The sequence below is a fragment of the Phacochoerus africanus genome, chromosome 16, assembly GCF_016906955.1.
Source record: "Phacochoerus africanus isolate WHEZ1 chromosome 16, ROS_Pafr_v1, whole genome shotgun sequence".
Lineage (NCBI taxonomy): Eukaryota > Metazoa > Chordata > Mammalia > Artiodactyla > Suidae > Phacochoerus > Phacochoerus africanus.
Genome location: NC_062559.1, coordinates 49,031,220 through 49,055,159, shown reverse-complemented (window position 1 = coordinate 49,055,159; position 23,940 = coordinate 49,031,220). Strand labels below are relative to the sequence as shown.

Below are 23,940 nucleotides of genomic sequence, written 5' to 3'. Positions count from 1 at the left end.
GCCCGCAGCTTTCGGCCAGAGCTAAGAGCCTTGGGAACGAGTTCACCATTGCAGGTCGGCCCGAGGAAGCCTGGAGAGTCGGGGAGAGGAAGGGAACTTCAGAAAGGGAAGGGGCCCTGTGAGCGAAACGGCGTGCGTTCTGGAAGGTGCCTGTGCTAGGGTCTGCAGGGCCTTGGCTACGGGGGCCGAAGAGGCAGCACTTAACAGCGAGAACCCCACGAGCTCCACCAAGACCAAGTGCAACTGAGGAGGGGCAGGATGGGGGTAGGGGATGAAGAGGCACAAACCATTTCAGGCATCAAATAAAGAAGCTGCGAGGCTACACTGCACAGCATAGGCAATACCGCCGATGTTCTATAATATAAATGGAGTGAAACCTGTAAGGATTGTGACTCGCCTGCGACTTACATGATTTTGTACTTCACCTCTGCCTGAATGTTCAAAAACAGATTTGAGAGGTCTAAGAAAAAAAGATCAAGAGCAATTGGGAGCCCCTCTGACGGAAGGCAGTGGGGTCGATGAACCGGGCGCAGGAACGGTGCTTAAAGGTGTGCCCAGACGCTCGCACAGGTGCTCAAAGGGGCCACCGGGTGATGAAACCACGCAGGAGCCACCCCTCCTGTGAAACACACACACAGCCTTGCTTTTTTGGCTGCGCCCACAGCACACAGAAATTCCCAGGCTAGGGATCAAACCCGCGCCACAAAGGTAACAACGCTGGATCCCGACCTGATAAGGGCTTCACCTCTAGACAGCAGGATGGTCTGGGTGACAAAAATACGGGCATGAAGCGTTCCCAGGATGGCTCAACAGGAACGAACCCAACTGGTATCTACGAGGATGTGGGTTTGATCCCAGGCCTCGCTCAGTGGATTGAGGATCCGGCGTTGCTGAGAGCTGTGGTGTAAGTCACAGATGTGGCTGGGATCTAGCGTTGCTGTGGCTGTGGTGCAGGCTGGCAGCTACAGCTCTGATTTGACCCCTAGCCCAGGAACCTCCATATGTCATGGGTGCAGCCCTGAAAAAAAAAGAGAAAAAAAAAAACAAGGGCTGTGAGCCCAGACATTCCAGGAGGACAAGCAGAGCCACGTGCCACCTGGCACACACAGTCCGTGACTCCTCATATGGGCCACAGACATCCCAGCCAGTGCCAGCAGGTCCAGCCACCCACAAAGATGGGCACTGGTGGGGTCATCGCCATGACACTTGCCTTCAGCTATTTAATGTCTGGACTAGACTCACTGGACCAAAAGTGTTTTGCTTATCTCTCCCAAATCAGGTCTGTTCTCAGCCGGTGGTTGACAAAGATGAAAGGCCGGAGCCTGAAAGAAGTCTGAGCCCTCTTCTTTGAGAATCAGCCTTCAGGGGCTTCCTCATTCCTTTCCTCCTTCATGATGCCACTTGGGACCCAAACCGTGGATCGCGTGGCAAACCGAGAATGTGTTTGGATGAGACGGACTCACAAAAAGGGAGATTAAAGGATGCAGCCAGACACCAGGACATGAGTGTGATGAGCAGACAGAAACAAAACCAACACGCCTGCCACCCGCAGGGCTTCCCAGGGGCAGGACGGCTGCCTCTGCTCAGACACCAGGCAGTCCCCACGCGCACTCGGGAGGGGGAGGAGGGGGCAAAAGTCGGCCCCTGGAAACATGCAGACATGCAGCTTCAGGTGAGGAAGCTTCGGAATGATGCCTTCACTCACTGGCCATCGCCTGCCCAGCTTCGTCAAGGCCCAGCCCGATTCACCAAGCCTGATGTTCACAAACCCCCTCAGACTCACAGCGGCGGGGGGTTCCGGACGGCGGGGGGTTCCGGACAGCGGGGTCCCCAGCCTCCAAGCAGACTGCAAGGGCATTTCTGATCTAACCAGGAATAGGCTGCCCTTTCAGGCTCTGGTCCTGGGTAACTGACACAGCGACCCAGACGCACCTCCCCCGTCTGCGCTCAGGTTCTCGTACGAGTCCCAGCGGATCAGTGGGTCTGCCGTGTTGAAGTCCACGATCACCCCGTGGTCGTTTTGCAGATGTTCACACCCTGCAGGGGGAGAGGGTGGAGGTGGGTAAAGACAGGCATTAGTCCCGGCCAAGCCGGCCCCTTCCTTGGGCACCTGCCAGATCTGAGCGCCGAAGCCCAGCACCTAGACCTACGGCCGCCCCCACGAGCCCGGCAGTAATCAGAGCCGCTGAGCGGTATTTTTGATGAACGAACAAACAACCGTGCAAACTGCTCAGCAGAAAGGACAGACGAACGCTGGTCCTCCGTCCTCCGGGTGCAGGGCTCTGGGCTCTGAGCTGCTGCTTCTGTGGACAGGACCATCAGAATCGCTCCACACACCCCCACCCAGAGGCACCGAGAGGACGGACTCAGGGCAGGTGGACAGCAGGGACAGGCGTGGCCCCCAGATCCCTCCGAGGAGGCCAAGACGACTCTCACCCCCACAGCCCCGAGCTGAACCACCCATGCCTCATCCAGGGCACTGAGCAGAGAAGTAGGCGTTTCTTTGCCACAGCTGCTAAGAACTTAATTAAAACCTTCACGCACATGGACCCCGTGATGGAAATGAATCATTTGCCTTAACCAGTAGTGATCCCCCTTTCAAGGTATTTGTAGACAAAAGGAGAGTCTATTTTGCACACACTTGCGGTTTACCACATTTCTAATCCTCTTTACAAATATTCAGTTGTTTGCTGAGGGGAGAAATAAATAGGACATCAGGGCACGGACCCAGTCCTGAGGTTCTGGGACCTTCCTGGGGCAAATCATGCCATTTCTGGGCTCTTACTGACTCACACTGGCTCTACTGTCTGTCGAATAGCCTATTATTTTCTTAAAACATATGCTAAATATTTCCAATTACATGCAAAGGTGGGAGGCTCTCCAGAGATCCCAGCCTATGCATGACTGGACCAGGTCAGCATCCTGCTCGTAGCATCCTGCATCCTGCCCGCCCAGCATCCTGCATTTTACTCACCTTGAATCTTCTCAGGAGTGGCTGAGAAGATTAACTCAATCTTCCCATTGTCAGGAAAACGGTCATCTAAAAAAAAAAAAAATCCATTTCAACAAACGTGGAGATGAGACAATAAAGCATGGATGAATTCCGTCCTTACGTTCCAACCAGGACAGCGCCACTCCCAACTGTGCGACAGCGGCAGAGGAAGTATCGCTAGTTTCACTGTTTCCTCTGGAATTTTTTTCTTTATTGGATCAATTGTCTTTCCTGAGATTTGGCATCATTCTGTCAATGGGCTGATATATGAGGTGGGGGTTGAGGGCAACAGTGAAAGGAACACACAAGGCCACTGGGGGTCACCATGCTGAGAGCCCAGAGCGCCCCCCCCGGCCCCCATGCCCCATATGCACCCAGCAGGGGACCTCACCTTTGCTGGCGTTGTCCAGGTCCTCCTTCCCAAACAGAAGCCTGTAGCCCTGCACAGCCCCGGTGTGAAACTGCAGGCGGAAAATGACGTCGCGGGTGGCCGAGCGGTACTTCTTATGGTAGCACTTCACCTGCGAAAAGCGGGGGAAGGAAGGGCCGCGCTGTGTCCCCGGGACAGGCCCTCCCGCGCAGACACCATGGGTGGGGGTGCGCAGGCCTCCCCCTCTCAGGAGGGGCTGGGAGCATGTGCGGCCGACAGCGGGTCCCGTTCCCCCCCACGCTCCCCCCAAAGACGGGCTGCAAACATCCCTGAGGCTTTGGTCCTTCGCAGGACGCTGGTCCTGTCCCAGCAGGACAGGAACCCCACAGCCTCTAGCCCTTGGATGGACCACACCTCTCTTTGGAAGACATCTGCAGAATGAAACTCCACGGCGCCTTTTCCCTAATTTCATCTAAATTCTCCATATTTCACCTTAAAGCCTCGAAAGAAGCAGGGGGTCATTACTCTCTGTAATGCACTCAATATTTCTGTTGCCTGTGTAATGGGGGGTGGGGGTGGGGAGGAGAAGGCCTCGGCATTTAAATTCCAGTGCTGAGTGGTCCCAACGGACGTCCCGAATGGTCATTTGAAACCAGTCTCCAAAATCACCAAAGATGTGAACTCAAGCTATAGCTCCCCCGGGTCCCCGGGTGCAGCTCAGGCCTCCAGGGTGACAGTGCCGATAAGCAGGGTCAAAGCACTTCCTCCTGGCACTTGGCACCACCCAGGAAGGGTGGGCAGAGGAAGGGCCCTTTACGGGAAGGGCCCTGCAGTCTCCCTGCCTGACAGACCTGTGGCCACTGGGAGGGCTCCAAGGCCAAGGTGTGCGGTGGAGGGGCTGCTGCAGGAGAGGGGACCCTTCCTCCCTCCCACGGCAGGCCAAGGGCTCTTCCCAGGGTTCCCAGGGGTCCAAGGCCAGAAAGAGGCTGGATCCTGCCTCAGGCACACAGAGCAGGGGGCACTCCCTCCACTGCACCTGCCAGGAGGGAGCGAGGCTGGAGGCTGTGGGGACTTCACAGGCAGCCAGGCGCTCACCAGAGACTTCTCCTGGAAAAAGGCAGGCTTAAAACGTTCTGTGTGGCGTCAATGAGAAGCAGCCACGGCAAGGACGGCCAGCGACACGGAACCATGCCGCAGGTGACCATCTGTCATCTTCACGAACCTGAGAAACCATCACACCAAAGAAAAAATAAAGGCTCAAGGAGCCAGACCGGCTTGGCCCGTGGCCCTTAGGGCAGGCCAGAGGTCCTTTACCACGGTGCTATCTACAAGGAAACAGTCCCACAAATACACGGAAAAATGTAAACAGACCATCAGGGGAGTGTCGCACGATGACAAACACGCGCTGAGCACTCGCCCCACGGAGGTGCCAGGCGGCCTGTGCATACACGGCCGGCGGGGAGCCAGACCCAGGCCTGGCCTCTGGGGCCCTGTCCAGGGTGTCTGGAAGCAGCCAACAAGAAATCTGCAGAAACGTGAAAACTTCCACCTGCTTTCCGATAGCAGAAAGACGGCCAGCCGCAAGCCCTCTCCACCTCATCCAGAGCCTCTGGCCGACCTCCCAGCCCTCCTTCCAGAAGGTGCTGCCTGTATCTCACCCCTCTTGAGGCCCTCGTTCCATACTGACCACCCCGAGCGCTCGGCAGAGGCCCTCAGTGCCCTCATGCTGAAGTGAAGACACCCCGCAGAGAGGTCATGTCCCTGGGTGCCCACGCCCTCCGCTTGCCTCGCCCACTGGTACCTTGGACGTTAAGAGTGAAAGGGGGACACAAGTTGAAGAAAAGGAAAGAGAGGGCCCTCAAGTCTTTACAAATACCAAGGGGAACCCAAACTGTACAATAACCCAGCGGGACCTCCAGAAGCTGAGAGCCCGAGGGAGGCCGCCCCAGACCGGCCCACAGGAGCAGCCACGGCCAACCAGCAGCTCCCCCACGCGGGCACCAGGCACCTCTGGGCAGGCAGAGCCCCAGGTGGACACGGGGGCATTGCAGGTGCCAGGCAGAGAGCCACATGCAGCCTCAAGGTGGCACAGAATGGTCCCCCTCCCACTGCTCCTGTTCTGGGGAGCCTTTCTGCTGCGAGTTGCAGGGTTCCTCCTGCAGCTGCTCCCAGAGGACAGCTCAGCTCCACCAGGAACCCCGAGGCCCGAGCTCCGCGTCCCCCAGAACCCAGGGAGCTCCAAGAGCTCCCTTCCTCCAGTTTCCCCATGGCTCATCACAGCAGCTACACACACACACACACACACACACAGCGTGACGCATCAGACACGAATCCCAGCCCACGCTGGGCACCAGGCAGGGGTAAGGCAGAGGTCGCCAAGCGCCCTGGGGCAGGGGAGGGACACCAGGTGGAGTCACCCTCCCAGGCTGCCAGCTCCCAGGGGTGCTGGGGCACAGGTCCCTTCCCAGGCCCCACGAGACTCTAGTGCCTGAAGACTCCTAGTGTTCCAGAGGGCAAGGTTCAGGGTGGGAGGAAGAGCGAGGGATCCACTGTCACGGGACAGCCACGCGCTGGCTGAGACCTCAGTCCCCCCGACTCCCTTCTGCTGTTTCAGGAAGAACTTCTCTTCCCTGGGTGGTACCCACCACCCCTCCAGCCCTCCTGGCCTCCCGGGAGCCTCCCTGACTTGGGTCCTGGCAGTTCTCACCCAGGAGGAGCCCGACAGCGGGGAGCAGGGGTGGGAGACCCACTCTGACTTGTGTTCATCAAGCACACCAATAAATCTGTGTAGCATTTGCAAGAAGAGAGCAGAATCATGCTCTTTCCACCCCACGGAAAGAACCATCAACATGTTGCTTGATAGGAGGGCCCCAAGGGTGCCCCCTTTTTTGGTCTTTTTAGGGCCACACCCGAGGCATATGGAGGCTCCCAGGCTAGGGGGTGAATGGGAGCTGCAGCTACCGGCCTACACCACAGCCACAGCAACGCCAGATCTGAGCCATGTCTGCGACCTATACTGCAGCTCACGGCAATGCCGGATCCTTAACCCACTGAGCAAGGCCGGGGATCCAACAGGCATCCTCATGGATACTAGCTAGGTTCTTAACCTGCTGAGCCACAACGGGAAGTCCAAATGCCCCTTTTAAAATATGAAGTATTGGTACCATTTTATAAAGATTAGCATGATTGAGGTCTGTAATTTCCCCTTTATCCTTTTGGCATTACCAGTTTTAGTTACCTAAGTCTCCCCAGCAAGTTTCTAGAATGCATCAATCCTTTTGCCTTCAGATTTTAGAACAGCTGCCTTTGAAACAACAATTCAAACAGCTGGATGTCAACTGTGTCTGGGGGGACAATTAACTAAGACACAGTAAGCACTGCATCACATGACATCCACCTGCCATGGGTCCTCACCAGAGCCCCCCATAGAGGCACATGGAGCTGGGAGCCTGGGGTCTTGGGAAAGATACTTAGCCTGGACATGGCTTTGTCTGACTACACAAGGAATACTAAAGCAATGGTCTCATGATGCTGTAAGGATTAAAAAGCACTGGACATCAATGTAATATGTAAATCCAAACACAGACAGTATCTGCACGTTTATATGTATATATTACCAAAGGCCCCGAGAGAGGGTGGTCCCTAGTGGATAAGGACCTAGTGGGAAGGTCTGCCTGCTCTTCCCACCCCCGCCAGGTAGATGAAACAATTCCAGCACCTTGGGACAGCTATATTTTCTTTTTTCTTTCTTTCTTTCTGTTTTTTTTTTTTTTGGTCGTTTTAAGGCCACACCCACAGCATGTGGAGGTTCCTGGGCTAGGGGGTCGAATCGGAGCTGTAGCTGCTGGCCTATGCCACAGCCACGGCAATGCCAGATTCGAGCCATGTCTGCGACCTACACCACAGCTCATGGCAGCGCTGGATCCTTAATCCCTGAGAGAAGCCAAGGATCCGAACCTGCGTCCTCATGGATGCTAGTCAGATTCATTTCTGCTGAGCCACGACGGGAGCTCCTGTATTTTCTAACGGTTGCATAAGAGCCCACCCCACGCCCTTGAGTGGACTCTGAGTTGCCAACGACCAGTAACCAAAGCACCACCCAGACCTCGGCTTCCCTGGAGATGCCGATCACACATCACATGCGACAGAATTCTGATTCTAAGAAGTTATCCATCAATCTGGTACCTAAATGCAGCTGATATGCTAACGGACCTGCTAAATCCTTAGGCGGCGCCGGTGCGTTTTTATTTCAAACTCTCCATCAGCAAGAGAAAAAGCACCTTGGACCAAGGGTTCAGGCTTGAGGACACAGCTCTGGGAGCTCATGCTCCAGGGTCAGAGGTCAGCCCTCGGGTCATCAGTCCCCGCCCCCTCCCTGTGCGGCAGCCCCAGTCAGTAGTGGCCCCTATTTGAATCCATCCTCCCCTAAATCTTCTAAGCTGTCATGGGGTTAAAACAGGAAGCAAAAATGCAGGTCCCCCAATGTAATCCCTACCTGAAGAGAGTCACCCTGTTTCAACCCACTTTGCTGGTGGCCCCAGCAGCTGTCTAGACAGGCCTCAAGGAAACTGTATTCTCAAAGAAGGAGCTACAGGAGTTCCCGTTGTGGCTCAGCAGGTTAAGAACCCGACTAGTATCTATGAGGATGCGGGTTCAATCCCTGGCCTTGCTCAGTAGGTTAAAGGATCCAGTGTTCCAGCAAGCAGACGTAGCTTGGATCCAGCATTGCTATGGCTGCAGCAGAGGCCGGCAGCTGCAGCTCCCCTTCAACCCCTGGCCTGGAAACTTCCATATGCCATAGGTGTTGCCCTAAAAACAAAAAAAAAAAGAGAGAGAAAGGAAAAAAAGGAGCTACAACCACACACCCTTAAGGTTTTAACACTTTAGATGGTTGCCCTCCTAAGTCAAAGCACCTGCATTATCCAGGGCCAACACTAACCGCGCTTCCACCTGAAGGTGAAAATGACCTCAGAAGGTGGCAAGACTGTGACCCACTCACTAAATCACTGGCGGGTCAGGAGTGTTGGCTGTGGCTGAAAACAGAAGCAGATCCACTGTGCGCAGATGCAAGATGGATTAGGCCCGACCCAGGTCCAGGAGCCTCCCAGCCAGCAAGAAGGAGGCACGCCCAGCCAGTCCCAGGACCGCAGGGGGACCGTTCAGCAGAGAACCTGTTAACGACGGGGGAGCAGATCCAGCGGGGCCTACGGCCCGTTCATCTCTCTTGATCTCAGTGAAGGGCCCTCGGCCAGAAACAAGAAAGCAGGGTGCTGGCTGTTTGCAAGGCCCCTTGAGAAAGGACCCCCTGTGTTTACACGCTGGGTCGCTGGAGCCAGGTCCCGGAGGCCTGTAAGCACAAGGCTGAAGTGGACGTGGCCACGGGGTTTGCACAGGCAGAGGCAGCAAGCCGAGGCATGAGGATGGGAAAGTGTTTACAAGCCCATCAGGGCTCTGGACAGCGGCCAGGCTTCCGACAGGCCGGCGGCCCACGCGAATTCCTCAGCAAGGTTACATAACGACACGGCCGCGCCTCGGACGCTCTGCGCTCCCTCCTGTCAGCAGCGTATTTACTGAATACCTGAGGCCCTGCCCTTTGGAAGGGGTGGACTTGAAAATCACTGCAAACTCGGGCGGGTCAGGTGTGCAGTGGGAGGACGCAGGGGATGGGCCGGCCGTGTTCAGGTGAAGCCGGTAGATGTCACCCAGGCCTCACCAGGAACAGCCCTCCCGCCAGCCCCTGAGGGGATGGAAGGACAGACGGAGCCCCTCCACTATCCCATGTCGTGTCCCCAATCCGTGAGCCCTAAGGAGGCTCCCTTATACCCTTGACCTCTGCTACCTTCATTCACCCATCTCAACACAGAATCCCTCATGCGGAAAGAGGCGGGTTTGTCTGTGCACTAGGCTGCCATTTACCAAAATCAAGGAGGGAAAAAAAAAACCAGAGGACCAACCCCGGGCCTGGAAGGATGGCGACCTAGAGCACATGCCCGAGGAGCCGGCCCTGGGGGCACCTTCCACCTTCCAGAGCAGAGCCAGGAACCAGGAACGGCAGAGGGAGCCGGCCGAGCCCTCTCCAGAAAAGCATTTTCTGCAACTTGGGATTCTGTCCAAATCATGTTGCCAAATTCTTGACGAGGACTGGAAACGCCTGCCTATTTGAACCTTTACACAGAAAAGCCCCTGAGACAGCCCTCATCCGTCCAGAGCTTTCCCCACGCAAGGAGCACCCACTGGACTCGCAAGCGATGATGCGCGGGAAACTGAGGGGCGGGGCAAGACCACAGGGCAAATGTCTCCCACAGGGTATGTGAGACGGGGAGGGGCCGGAAAGGACGGACCAGGTGCTTCTCCCGCCTCGGAGACGCAGGAGATGGGGCCTCCCTCTCGGCGGCTCAGCCTGCTCCCCGGGACGCTCTGCCCACAACCCAGGAACATCCTGCCACACGCTCCCTGGCTTCCCTGGGTTGATCCCTGAGGTCGCTGTCAGGTTAAACCAACAGCCCTGGGATTTGGGGGAGCCCACAAATAGGGGCGCACAGTGTGGACCCCAGCGCTTCCGATCTGAGTGTGGGGACACCTGGGGTCTGTCCTCCCAGCTGGCGGGCGCCGTCAGCACCGCTCAGCCTCCCTCCTCGGACACACTGGAGTCACCTCTCCGGCCCCCGCAAGCCTTCCACTCCTGCCTCGTGCTCACGTGAACACACCCCGCTCTCCTTGCGGCCCATCTCCCCCAGCAGCTGGAATCCACAGTCTTGGGAGCAGGGCCCGGGTGTGTGTCGAGGGCACATCCGCCTCGTTCCCAGGTTCAGGACCCGCTGCGGGGAATGAACGAGGGGAACGAATGAAGGCCGGAGACAAATCAGAGCCAGAGGTGCCAGGCTACCAGGGATGCTTGATTTCACAGGTTTATTCTAGACAAGGTCTAGTCAATGCACAGAGGTCTCATGGGCTGAATTCTGTGCCCCCCAAATCCATCTGTTTAAGTTCTAAAGGCGATGAAGGTAAAGTGAGTTCGTGGGGCTGCGGCCCTAACCCGCATCACCGGTGTCCTTCTAAGAGAAGATCAGGACACAGACACACACGCAGAGGGACGGCCACGTGAGGACACAGGGAGAAGAGGGGCCTACCCCCCACTGAGGAGGCCTCAGGGGGAACCGGCCCTGCCGACACCCTGATCTTAGATTTCCAGCTTCCAGAACGGTCTGAAATAAATATCTATCATTTAATCTCGCCCCCACCCCTATCCCCAGGCTGTGGTACTTTATGGCAGCCCTGGGAAACTCACACAAGAGGTTGGAGCTACTCTGCAGCTTCTTAGAGGTCAATAGCTAAACTAACCTCCCCAGGTAAATCATTTCTACGCACGTGGCAAGGAAAAATTACCCTTGTGCGATGGAAAAACACCCCTTCCAGCTGTAACCCCTATCAGTCCCCTTCCATCTGATAAAGTTGCAAAAAATAAGTGCAGAGTGTGCAAAAATGAACTGTAAACACAGGAAACAGAAATCAAAAAATAATTCAATCCTAAAATACGCTTTGTCAGACATGCATAAATGTGCAGGAAGAGGCCGGTTTATCAAGGTCAGCGTCTCCCGAGCCGAGATGGGCAAGAGCCTGTTTGCTGGCATTTGTGACGAAAACAAGAATCCACAGGCAGCGCGCCTTCAGGGTCTGGAACAGCCACCCCCTCCCCTGCCTGAGAGACCCCAGTGACAGGACACCCGAGTGCCAGACCTCTGGGTTCCGCCCTTCTGCTTCCAGGCTGATGGGCCTGGAACACAGATCCCTGCGGGATGGCCCATGGCTGTCCCCTCGCCCAGGCTGCCCACAGCCCTAGACCCAGGATCCTGCAGTGCTTGCTGGCGTGTGAACGTGCCCAGGGACTGCGGCCTCAGGGGCAGGCTCCGGCCAGGAAGGTGGGGATGACGGCACACCCGGGAACAGGCCCCTGTCAGCTCACAGCGGGGGTGAGCCACCACCCAACAGGGCAGTGTCCCACTCTGCAGAGCAAGGACAAGTGCACCATGTGCTGGAGGGCTTGGCATCACGAGGAGGCGGACGAGACACCCATCTGTGACGGATCGTCATGGGACACGGCCTAAGGGAGGGCCTGGTCACGTGCCCCAGTCACGTCCGATGTGGCTGATGCGGGTGAGCAGTATTAGCAAGACGCAGAGGAAAGGGGTGTGGGGCCGCATGCAACAAGATGGATAACCCAGGGTCTCCGGGGCTAAGTGGCTGGCGGGGGCAGGAACCAAGGAGCCTGGGCGTCCATCTCCCACTCGGGGAGGACGCTGGGCCATGACCTCGCAGCCTTGGGATTCAGGACACGTCGGGTGGAGGGTCTGCATGACTGATGAGAGGTGGGGCAAGGGGCGCCGGGACGAAGCTCCCGCCTGGAGTCTGGGAGATGGATGGGGATTGTCCCAGAAACCAGCCCGGCGGACTCTGGGGGACCAGAGGGCACAAAGGCTGAGCCTGAGGACGGAGGCCGAAGCGAGGAAGAGGCAGTTGGGACCCAGCAAGAGAGGCACAGGGCCAGGAAGAGCAGCTCTCAGGAGAGAGGGAAGCTGGGGACACGGCCAGGGGGCGACCAGGAGAGGGGGGCTTCAGGTGGGGGCTGAGCTAAGAGGAGGCTCCAGCAAAGAGAAAGGGAGCCTGGACGGCAAATGCCACGGGGACAGTCATGGGGACGTGGTCTCTGGATGCGGCGGGAGGCGAGGGGCACGGAGGGAGGGGAGCAGAAGGCAGGGCCGTCGGGTGTAAACTATCCCTCCTGAAACCTGGGCGGGGGCGCCCCCGGGGGAGGAGGCACCGTGGGGCCCAGACTCTTCCTCTCAAGGCCCTCTGAGGTGGCGCTGAGGCCACACCAGGCCTCCTGTCATTCCTCCCACCTGGCCCACGCCCCTCCTCTGTCCTCCTGTGACTGTGGGGCCCCCTCCCCTTGATGACGCTGCTTGCAGGCCACAAGCGCCCCAGCCCCCTGGCCACGCTGGGTCCACCCTCCCCTCCACCCAGGCTCGCTGTCTCCAGGGGACTCGAGCAGGTGCTGGTCTCACGCCTTCACCTGCAGTGGGCACTTCAGACACCCCCTCAAACCCACACTCAGCACCAGGAAGACTACGAGTGTGCCCCAGAAATGAAGTTTTTCTGAGAAGGACCTAATAACCAGACTTTCCGACTTCCTGGGAAGGGCTTCACAGCAAGGTGCATTTGGCCACCGGTTCAAACCCACTTAAGAACATACCTGAGGAATATACCCGAGGACAGCCGTGGGCCACGAACCCGTGGCCATGGGCACCTTTCATGTGGCTGTGGGTGCCCAGAGGCACCATCTTTCTTCTAAAGCCAATGCAGGCAACTCGCATCCCAAACTCATAGGCTTGGCTTCGCCAGTGCCTAGGGCTGGCTCCTGGCACCCACCCAGGCACTGGCTCGCAGAAACCAGCCTGGGCATGTCTGCCAGCACCTCCTTCACCCACCCGGCCCCTCTCCTCCCGCATTCCCAGACCTGCCTCCCAGGTACCAAGGGCCAAACCACAACCTCCCACCCGCATCCCCTCAGAATGCCCCCACCCCCTGCCCAGACCGCATTCCAGCTGAAGGGGGTGCACGTGATGTCTCCTCAGACACCTTGCTCTCAGCTGGCTAGGACAGTGGCGGGGGCGGGGGGGGGGGACCACACCGGGAGGGGGCTTCCAGGATGGTGGCAGTAGATGTCCCTGGCAGAGCCACAGCGCTCATGTCGTGTGGCCTTCCCACACACCCACCCCCCCAGCTAGCTGCCCCAGCTCACGTCACTCTCACAAACCCTGAGCGGGGTTCTCATGCAGCGGAAGGGGGCTCCAGCTTGGACGTGACCAGTCTGAGGCCACCCAATCCCATTAAGCCAAACTCCCGGCAGGAGCCCAGGCAGGGGACCTGAGGCCTGTCGAGCTGCGGTCCCCTGGGCCGCATCAGAGGCTGCAGTTCCCGGTCTGCTGCGGCTGGTACGCACCCGGTAAGCGCCCGCAGGGTTTCGTTCCCTCCACCCGGAGACTGGGTCCCTTCTTCTCCCATCCTCCCTACTCCTCTGGTTCCCCACCCGTAAGGTGACGGGAATTCAGTGCATTTTTAGGACACGGAAAAGAGCTCTGGTGACACCACATTTCCCAAAAGGAAGTGGCAAAATCCAAGCCCTGTGATGATCTGGCTTCAACCCCCCAGGACAAATGACTCCCACCAGGGCATTCACCAGGCCTGCGGGGGGCCAGGGAGCCCCAGCCCGGCGCCTCACATCCAAGTCCAAGGGCTTCCACCTGAACCTCCAGCCCACCTCATCCAGCAGGGCCCCCTCCGTGCTCGGCGGCGCTCCAGGGAGATGCTTCCTCCCCTCCCCAGGCTCCTCCGGGACAAAGACGGTCCTCTGTCCCTGCCTTCCCTCCTGTGCGAGGGCCCAACACAGACACTCGGAAAGCTCAAAACATTCAAAAAGGGACTGCTGGGCAAATCAATGAATGTACGGAAGAAAGGAGGGCAGGTGAGATCCCCCCCCCGCCCCCAGCTGGCCTGGGGACTGGCGACCTCCTGCTGCCTCGGGAAGACCCTGCAGCCCCTCAGCCCCCAACCTGGAGCTTTTTCTGGGAGGGGGAGCCCCCCCCACCAGGCCTGGGAGTCACCCTCCACGTCGTGGTATTTCCGCCACCCCCTGCGGGTCATCACACAGGGACTCGGCCCTAAACTTCTCACCACGGGCCCCAGGGAGCATTCTGCCTGGAGATGCTGCCCCAAGCCCCCCCCCCCCCAGGCCTGGCACACCCCCTGGAAGCAGCTCCACCCTCTCTCCTAGCCTCTCTGGGCTTCCTGGCCTTTTTTTTTTTTTTTTGTCTTTTCTAGGGCCTCACCAGCAGCATACAGAGGTTCCTAATTGGAGCTGTAGTCACTGGCCCACGCCACAGCCACAGCAACGTGGGATCTGAGCTGCGTCTGCAACCTACACCACAGCTCATGGCAATGCCGGATCCTTAACCTACTGAGAGAGGCCAGGGATCGAACCGGCAACCTCATGGTTCCCAGCCGGATTCGTTAACCACTGGACCACGAAGGGAACTCCCTGGCCTCCTTCTTAAAGCTGGAACGATACACCCAGAACTCCGAGCCGGCGAGCAGAGAAAGCCAGAGCCAGGTAAAGCCCTGGTTGGAGCCCAGCACACAGCAGGTGTCAGTAACTGCACGGCCCCTTTGCCCAGCAATCCCGGGAGGTCCAGGGAGACTTGGGCGAGGGCCGCAAGCCAGGCAGAGAAGCACGGGAACAGGGGCCCCTTCCCGCTCCGAACCCCAGGGCTGAGGCTGCAGGCTGCTGAGCAGAACGCCAGGCAGGAGAAGCCCGTCCCCGCGTCCCTCTCTCTTGGGCCTGTGCCACCCTGTGCCTGAGAAAATGGGCTTATTTCTGGAAACGCCACAATCATCCTGCACCTCGGCTTCCTCACCTACGGAACGGGGCCCTGGCTCTTCCACCGCAAGGTCTCTGGGAGGACGGAAGGCCCTGATGTCTGTAAAGTGCTCAGCAAGGCGACTTGCTGTTGGTCTTATTGCTTTTTTAAATTGCTTATTCCTTCTCTGAACACAGACCTGCGGCCCAGAAGTCGGGGGACCCCAGCTGGGAATGTCCAGGGGGAGTGTATCTCTGAGACCCTCATTGACTTCGCCTTGTAAGGATTCAGGATGGGGCAGGTTGGGGGGGGTGGTCAGCAACCCCTAAAAAAGGCTAAAATCCAGTAGTTTAGGGGAAATTCATAAGACTCCTCAAAACCTCTGAATGAACCACTTACAGTAAATTAAAAACCAACCTGTGACCATCTCACCTTCTCATCGGGGCGGCCCTCTAGGCCTCGAACAGATTCTAGGAAAGCCCTTCTATGCGTGGGCAAAGCACGCATGCGCCTTAAAGGTTTTCCTTACTTCAGACAGATTTCTCTCGGGCTACTTTAGATGTAGGAATTTTCTTAGATTCAAGATAGATAAGAGGCAAGACGGAACAGCTAATCTCCCCCTAAGATCCAGCACAGCCGAGAGTCAAAATTATCTGGAGAAATTACTGTTCGGTCATAAACCAAGTGCAATACACAAGCTTATTTCACACTTAGGCTACTGGTGATAAACATTTTTCATCTACACCTGCCCCTGGAAGGCCAAGGTCATGGTAAGGCTGCACATGATGGTCAGGAAATGGAACCCTGGGTAGAGCAGTGCCTGGGTTAGGAGTTTAATTTCAAGGGTGTCCACAGCAAGCAGCTCTAACAATTTATTCTGTTCTTTGATTAAAATAGGTTTACTTAAAGAGTTCCCGTCATGGCTCGGTGGTTAATGAATCCGACTCGGAACCATGAGGTCACGGGTTTGATCCCTGGCCTCGATCAGTGGGTTAAAGATCCGGCGTTGCCGTGAGCTGTGGTGTAGACTACAGACGGGCTTGGATCCCGCGTTGCTGTGGCTGTGGTGCAGGCTGGTGGCTACAGCTCTGATTAGACCCCTAGCCTGCGAACCTCCATAGGCCATAGGTGTGGCCCTAGAAAAGACAAAAAAAAAAAAGGCTTACTCAGAAAATTAACCAACTGCCTTAAGGTAACGGATACCTTTCATTCTTCCTACAGGTTTTTTCGGTCGGTGGGGGGGGGGGGGTCTGAGTGAGTTGATGCCATCGCTTTCAGACGAACCTGTTTTTCCCTTTTGAGGTGTGATTACTGGGAGAGCATGGACGAGGCCATGACCACTCACCATGATGTCCCCTTTCAGGAGCTGGGCCGGCTCTACGGCAATGTGGATCCTGCTCTGGTGTTCTGGGCCAATGTTGCTTTGGAATAAACAAGAAGGTATATTATCATGCAATTTCATGATTTCATGGACAGAATGCATTCTGAGAAAGGCAACCCCGCAACCGAAATGAGATAAACTATCCTGCTTGGCCCAGGAATCTGAATCCTCAAACTCTCTCCCATGGACATGAGTCCAAACGGTGTGAAAACGCTACAGCACCGGGCCGGGTCCTGAGAGGAACATTCATCAGTGACCCCAGGCCCGGCCCAGCCCAGCCGGTGGGGCACCCAGCATGGAGTCGGAGGGTGGGGGTGGGTGGGGGCTGATGGTGGCCACAGCATCTGCACTCAGCCGAGGAGGAGACTGCCCCCGTGTCACCAATGCCTGGGCCCGACAAGAGTCCAGACACCTGACGACAGCTCGCATGCCAAGTGACGACAGAATGATGAGAAGATGTTTTCACCTTTATACGTTTTCTGCTAATGTGCGTACAATTACCAAAAGAGCAAACGAAAAAGATCCAGAATTTGTACATTCTGGAAATGTGTGCATGCCATTTGCAAAGCGGAGACAAAGCACAAGACCACTGGCCGGTCACGAACCTGTGATGCATTTACTTCCACCACGCAGGGCCCGCCCCTCTCCCCAGGTCCGGGCGTCCACACCCCTTCATGGAGCCAAGACAGCTGCTGGGCTGGGCAGCAGGCCAGGCGTCTGTTTCACACCCCCTACCCCCGCCACCCCCAGCCAGCAAGGGCAAGGCAGCCAGGCCAGGCCCCTTCCCGCCCCCCCACCCCCCGCCGGAAAGCAGCCACACTTACTAGATCCCCGACGTGTACACGGGCTGCATGGCTTGGTAGAGCTTCACAAAGGGCCGGCACGCTGCAAGACAGGCAACCGTCTATAAAGGGCCAGCCCTGGGCAGCAAATCCCCTGAGCCTGCCCCGGGCAAGATACTCACCTCCGCCCGAATCAAAGTTGGGGGTTCCGTGCAGGATGACGAAATGCAGGAACAGGGGCGAGGCGTTCATCTTCACGGTCCCGGACAGGAGCCCGCTGAGAAACTGCACGTACCTGCAAACGGCAGCCAGCTTAGACTTTCCACCGGGCGCCCGCACGGCTCCCGAGCCCAAGAGGGGCTGCAGGGAAACGAGGAAACGCACCCGCTTTTCCAGGAGATCCGGGCCAGAACCCCTCCTGAGGGCTCACAGCAAGGAGGGCTCGCAGCACCCCAGGCGTTGGCCCTGGCCCTGCAGAGCCCAGGCGAGCCCATGACCCCACCGAGAAGCACCAGGCCTCCCACACTGATCCAGATGCAGAACCAAGGGCGCCCCCTGCGCAGCAGCCCAAGTGTGTCCACTGAAGCCAGAGCTGGCAGGGCCAGGTCCAGGGCTGTCAGGTCCATGGGCAAAAGAGCCGCCATCCCGAGCATGCTCTCTGAGCCAGCCCTGACCTCCGAAGGCGTCAGGGTCACTCAGTCGCTCAGTCCCATCCACCCCGCTTTCTGGTCACACGGGGAAACCCAGCAAAACACTGGCTGGAGTGCACACTCCCACCCCCAGGAAGCCGTCAGAGGCCACATCTCATGTGAGAGGCGCCCCCACAACAAGACCGGCCCTCGGTCTTGTCTCCCCTGGGCCCTCCCTCCTTGTGGCCCATCTTGTCTCTGAATACCACGCCCAGCTTGTGTGCCAGGCTGATGGCTGGCGCCCAGCGTGAGTGCTGGGGGGCTAGAGGGAAGATCCTACCCGAGGAGCCCCCCCTTGTTGGTTTCTCCTGAGGACCCAGGTGGCAGCTGTGACCTCAAAGGGGGTGCAGACCTGCCAAGCTCTCGGATGCAGTCAGATGCACTCCTCCACCCCGAGTGTGTGACCCCAGAGCAAAAACCAAAACCCCACAATATCCAGCACCTATGAGCACATCTAATGCCTCCACGGAACCACGGAACCACGAGGTGCAGGAAGGAGGCATTCACTGACTCAGCAGGCGGTGCTGCCCGCACAGCATCCTCCACACCCTCCAACCAGCCCGCCCCAGGCCACTCCCCCCACCCCAGGACTGAATCGCCAGCCCGGCTCAGGCTACCTATGGTTAAAAAATTAAGTCAAAATTTTGGTTTTCTCTCTCTGGCCTATTTCACTTCGCAAAATGTCCTCAACGTCCATCCATGTTGTTGCAAATGGCAAGGTTTCATTCTTTTTTATGGCTGAGTAATACTCCACTGCATTCTTGATCCATTCACCCACTGGGGGACATTTGAGTTGCTGCCATGCCTCAGCTGTAGTGAATACTCCTGCACAAGGAACACAGCGCCCTCTTCATCTCCCTCAGGTATATACCCAGAATGGCAGTTTCAGTTTCAATTTTTGGAGAACGGGTAATAAGTATGCCCTCGAGATCTAATACACAGTATAGTAAATACAGATAATACTGTAGTATAATTATCAAACTTGCTAAGAGACTAGAACTTAATTCCAACCACTAAAAAGAACTGGTTAGCATGTAACACAATAGAGATGCTAATTACGGCAACAACAATACGAACGTCTCAAATTAACAGGTTGTACACCTTAAATCTCACACAATGTCACATGTCAAATGCATTTAAATTTTTAAAGATACCTAATTTATATAAGCAATTCAGATGTGGTCCTTTATCTCAAGCAGCTGAATATACAAAGGGAACTGAACAAGAGGAAATTTCTAGTACTTTTTTTTTTTAAAAGTTTAAAAACCCCACTTATAATCCATTCTTTTAGGGGAAAAAAACGTCAGAAAAGAACACACGTTTCAGCTTAGGTTCCCTTCACAGTGTTTCCATCTTTCCGGCGGCAAACTGCTCCTCCCTCCTTTCAGAACAGGAAAACTCACGAGAGTCCCGAGGGCACGTGGTCTGGGGGACGGGCTGCAGGTCACCAGGTGGCTGAGCTCACCTCCTCATCTCATCTTTTCTTTCTTTCTTTCTTTCTTTTTTTTTTTTTTTTTTGCTTTTTAGGGCTGCACCTGTGGCATATGGAGGTTCCCAGGCTAGGGGACAAATCAGAGCTGCAGTTGCCAGCCATAGCCAGAGCCACAGCCACGCAGGATCCCAGCCGAGTCTGCGACCTACACCACAGCTCGCAGCATCACCGCTTTAAGGATTGAGGCACAAAGCGACAGAGAATTTGCTACCCATCAAATGAGCCTCCTGCCTCTGAGCTCATAAACCCAGTATTAATTACATGAAGGCGGGAGGAAGCTTGCTGTTTAGCCTCTAAGCTTTTTGGACCGCAGACCCAAGCTAATTAATCCACTCTCACCAGGAGATGGATTTTGAAATGGTTTCTTGAGCCCAGTCCTGAAACAGCCTGCAGAGCCCCCCTTCGGGGCACTGGGGACCAGGGTGATGGCTCCCATCACCACACGGCCTGTCCCCACAAATGCAGTCATCACACGTCCTCCGGGTCTCGAATGTTCCTCCAGTTGTCCCTACACATTCACTCTGTCTTCTACCCACCCAATTACTGAGGCGTGAGCATCTCCCCACGTGGGCGCTGGCGGGATAGTGTCCTGCTAATCTGCATGGGTGCAGGGAGATTAGCCTCAAAATGCAAAATGCAAATGCCTCACAAAATGTAAATACCACAGCTTCCGCTATGCAATGATGCAGGAGACACATTAAAAGGAGAAGACTTTTCCTCTTTTCCAGACCCCTTCAATGCTATCCAAAAGCAGCACGTATCCTACTGTACAGCACAGGGAACTCTGTCCAATCACCTGTGATGGAAGCTGATGGACAGTAAGTGAGAGTGTGTACAGACGTATGACAGGGTCACCCTGCTGTGTGGCAGAAATTGACAGAACAACCTAAATCAACTATAATAAAATTTAAAACAACAGTAGTAGGTAATGACAAAAAAGAAGAAAGCGAGGCAAACGCCCCTCTCTGGGGTGTGCTGAGCTCTGGGGCGAGCGGCCCCCTGCTGACCCTCACGAGTCACCGAGGGGCTGGTACACATGCAACCATTCTCAAACACGGCTCCACCAAGAAATGACGCTAAAAAGTTCAAAACAGATCAAGGGGCTGTTACACTGTAATACTAATAAAATGCTGGCTTTTCCCTGGCTACTCACATGCCCCAGGACGGGGGCCCTTGCTCAGAGCAGGGCATGGCCAGGCCCCAACCTATGGTGCCACATCCACAACACATCCCGGGTCTGAACACAAACAGACCCAGCCACAGAACACCCAGGACAAAGCACGAGGGGCCTCTGGCAAACTCCCCGTTCCAAGAGGAAATACGGCCACTGGGCTCCTGACCAAACCACACCTGAGAGCCTGCCTCCTGAAGGAATGTGGAGTCCACCAGGGCTGGTGCAGCCCTCCGGCAGGGTGGGAAAAGATGCGAGGGGCAGGAAAACCATGTGGGCAATTGCCTTGGCAGTTCTTGTGCAAATGCCATGATGTTTGCTTTAAAATAAAAATGCAGCGACTGTGTTCTTGGCTCCAGGTTCCCAGGCACAGTGGCAGTGGGTCTGGAAGGGAAGTGGCCACAGCTGTCCTCAGGCCTCACACCTGACTCTTCTCTGGCTGAATGGCGTGGATGAAGCCGGGGGCAGGCAGCCAGAGGAAGTGTGCTCCCCGGGGCCCTTCCACCACACCTGCCAGGGGCCACGGCCGGCAGGAGAGAAGGGAGGTGGGCCTGGGAGGCCAATAACAGAGAAGGACTCCCAGGCCTCTGAAGCTGGCGGTCTAGCCCAGGAGTTGGCCACCTGGGAACCCGTGTGTGTCAAGTTTTGCTGGAGATCAGCTGCATCCACTCGCTTCCCACCACCCACAGCCACTCCGTTAGAGTGGCCGTGACAGAGACTACGTGGCCTGCAGAGCCCAGGACATCCGCCATCTAGCCCCCTACAGACACAGTTCACCAATCCCTGTTCCAGGATCCAGAAACCAGTTCTAGCACAGCAAGGGCCCCAACACCAGCTGAGCGTGGGGAGAGAGTCTGAATCCATGCCAGAGCCAGCCAGGGCTGGACACCAACAGCGCCTCCCTTCTGACCCCGGCTGGTCAGCAGATGTGCCTTTTTTTTTTTTTTTAAATGGTCACTCCTGGGGCATATGGAAGCTCCCAGGGTAGAGGCTGAACTGGAACTGCAACCGCCGGCCACAGCCACAGCCACAGCCACACTGGATCCAGGCTGCATCTGCAACCTACACCTCAGCTCATAGAAATGTGGGATCCTTAACCCACTGTGCAAGGCCAGTGATGGAACCCACATCCTCACAGGCACTATGTCAGTTCTTTTTTTTTTTTTTTGTCTTTTGTCTTTTTGTTGTTGTTGTTGTTATTGTTGTTGTTGCTATTTCTTGGGCCGCTCCTGCGGCATATGGAGGTTCCCAGGCTAGGGGTCGAATCGGAGCTGTAGCCACCCGCAAGAGCCACAGCAACACGGGATCTGAGCCGCGTCTGCAACCTACACCACAGCTCACGGCAACGCCGGATCGTTAACCCACTGAGCAAGGGCAGGGACCGAACCCGCAACCTCAGGGTTCCTAGTCGGATTCGTTAACCACTGCGCCACGACGGGAACTCCACTATGTCAGTTCTCAACCTGCTGAGCCACAAGGGGAACTCCCTCCCTACATTTTTCAATGTAAAAACGTATTCACCTTCTTCCTCTGGTTCCAGGACAGATACATACCGTTTCTGGGAAGGCTGCATTAAAGCTGAAAGTTTATCATCATAAAACTTCTTCATTGCAAATCTGTCGAGGGCCTGGTCGGCACTGGGGAAGCAGAGAGGGAGAGAGAGAGAGCTTTAACTCCGTGGCCACCGTGGGGGACTGGGTGACATGGGACAGGCTCGAGGCTGTTCTGAGCGACTGGCACCCACAAGACCTCCACTTTTGCTACACCCCTACCCCACGCACACCTACTTTAGCATCTTTTCTCAGGCCTCGTTTTCCCCAGGAAGAGGTTCAGGGCCAAGTGGAAGCCCGGCTGCAGGGTCTGAAGCCGGCTCTGAAACAGCAGCACCTGATCTTAGGATGTGGCGCTGTCTGTGCTGCATGCAGGCGGGCAGGAGAGGCACCCGCCTGCCACTTCTCACAGGCAGGCACAGGTGTCCTAACCACCTACAATACTGTCTAAAGTAATAGTTTTTGCCTAAATAAGGGCTGGGCTGGTAGGGCTGCACAAGAGCAAGGGTCACTTAAGCACTGACTATTTAACATGCTGAGAGCACAGATATTTTAGAGCACATGCAATCATATTTTCTTAGGTATCCCTTTTTCTGGAATTCATTTTTTTTATTAGATTTTTTTTTCCCCTAGGGCAGCTCCCTCAGCATATGGAGGGTCCCAGGCTAGGGGTCAAATCGGAGCTGTAGCCACAGCCACAGCAACGCCGGATCCTTAACCCACTGAGCGAGGCCAGGGATCGAACCCACAACCCCATGGTTCCTAGTCGGATTCGTTAACCATTGTGCCATGGTGGGGACTCCTGCATTATTAGATATTTATAATGCATTTTGGCCAATATCTATGCTCAGCATTAGTACTGTTATTAGTATTCATAATATTTTTTTAATTTTTTTTTAATTTTATGGTCATACCCACAGCATATGGAAGGTCACAGGTTGGGGACTAAATCTGAGCCACCGCTGCAGCGAGGCAGGATCCTTTAACTCTCTGTGCCAGGCCAGGGATCAAAGCCACACCTCCACAGGGCCCCAAGCCACTGGACCGCGGCGGGAAGCCGGTATTCACAGTATCAGCACCGACTCTGTGAACTCTTATCTTCCCGGCGCTGCTACTATACTGTTCTTCCCACTTTGTGCCTGGACGTGTCTGTCTGTTTTTTTATTGCAGTGATTTTTACTTTTTCTATTATATTTGGTTTACGGTGTTCTGTCAAAGTGTCTGTCTTGATCAGGAGCACAGTTTGTGACAAAGGCCTTAAAAATGTCTGCTCCCTGTGAGTACTTGTGGAATAATATCCAATAGAGAAAAAGGAGACATGATCAAAGGTGCCTGGGTGAGAGTCTGCTATCACGGCATGCTTTAGCGTAAGAAGCTCATCAAAAGGAAGCAACAGAAATTCTAAAGAAAAACTGCAAATAACCTGGACCAGCGATACTGGCGAATCCTTAAATATGCAATATCCTATTCATCAAGGGGCGAATTATGCAGCCACTGAAATAATGTCAGGGAAGGCGAGCAGGGAAGCGTGTCAATTTAGAGGAACAGGTTACCCAGAGCATGGTGGTGTCACTTTATTTTCACCAAGAGCACTTCACGCCGTCACCCCTACTAGGACCAGCAGCAGTAACAGCAGCTAATACCCAGCACGGGTGCTGCAGTATGTGCCTTCCAGGCAAAGACCCCCTGAACTGTCCCAAAACCCTGTGAAGTCCAAGCATCACTCCCACTTCCCCCAGGAGGCTGTCTTCGTGTGAATGGCCTGACACATGCAGCAAGACACGCACTCACTATTTGGAGAAAGTGGGGCTTTTAGAGAGTCAGTGATGAGCTTTAAGTGAATGAAGCTCAGTCTCCACGCTTCCCCCCAAAATGCCAGGATTGCCTGCGCAGGGTGCGTGGAACTCTGGTTCTGTGCTGCTGCAGCAAAAACGTGAGGCGGGCTCCGTCCAGAATCCACCAGAAATCTGCTCTCTGACCAAATGTCTTTGGCTGAGCAAAGGGACACGATGTGACCAGGAATCTCAATTTGTCTGGCACACACGCAAAGACTTCTTATCACCAAGGAGGGATCTGATTTTCGCTGGAGGGGGTGGGGT

At 55.8% G+C, this 23,940-nt stretch overlaps 1 protein-coding gene across 8 annotated transcripts in view; it reads right to left on the bottom strand.

Annotated features, from left to right (window-relative positions):
- Window positions 1–23,940, bottom strand: part of TNS3 (tensin 3) — a 229,719-nt gene that overhangs the window by 89,499 nt on the left and 116,280 nt on the right. For all 8 annotated transcript variants that reach the window (XM_047763136.1, XM_047763141.1, XM_047763140.1 and 5 more), the window contains 7 exons: window positions 21,845–21,928; window positions 17,122–17,234; window positions 16,982–17,042; window positions 16,122–16,197; window positions 3,384–3,513; window positions 2,975–3,040; window positions 1,933–2,037 (listed from right to left, as the gene is read on the bottom strand). In XM_047763136.1, the coding sequence (XP_047619092.1) occupies window positions 1,933–2,037; window positions 2,975–3,040; window positions 3,384–3,513; window positions 16,122–16,197; window positions 16,982–17,042; window positions 17,122–17,234; window positions 21,845–21,928 (635 nt within the window). The remainder of the gene's footprint in view (window positions 1–1,932; window positions 2,038–2,974; window positions 3,041–3,383; window positions 3,514–16,121; window positions 16,198–16,981; window positions 17,043–17,121; window positions 17,235–21,844; window positions 21,929–23,940) is intronic.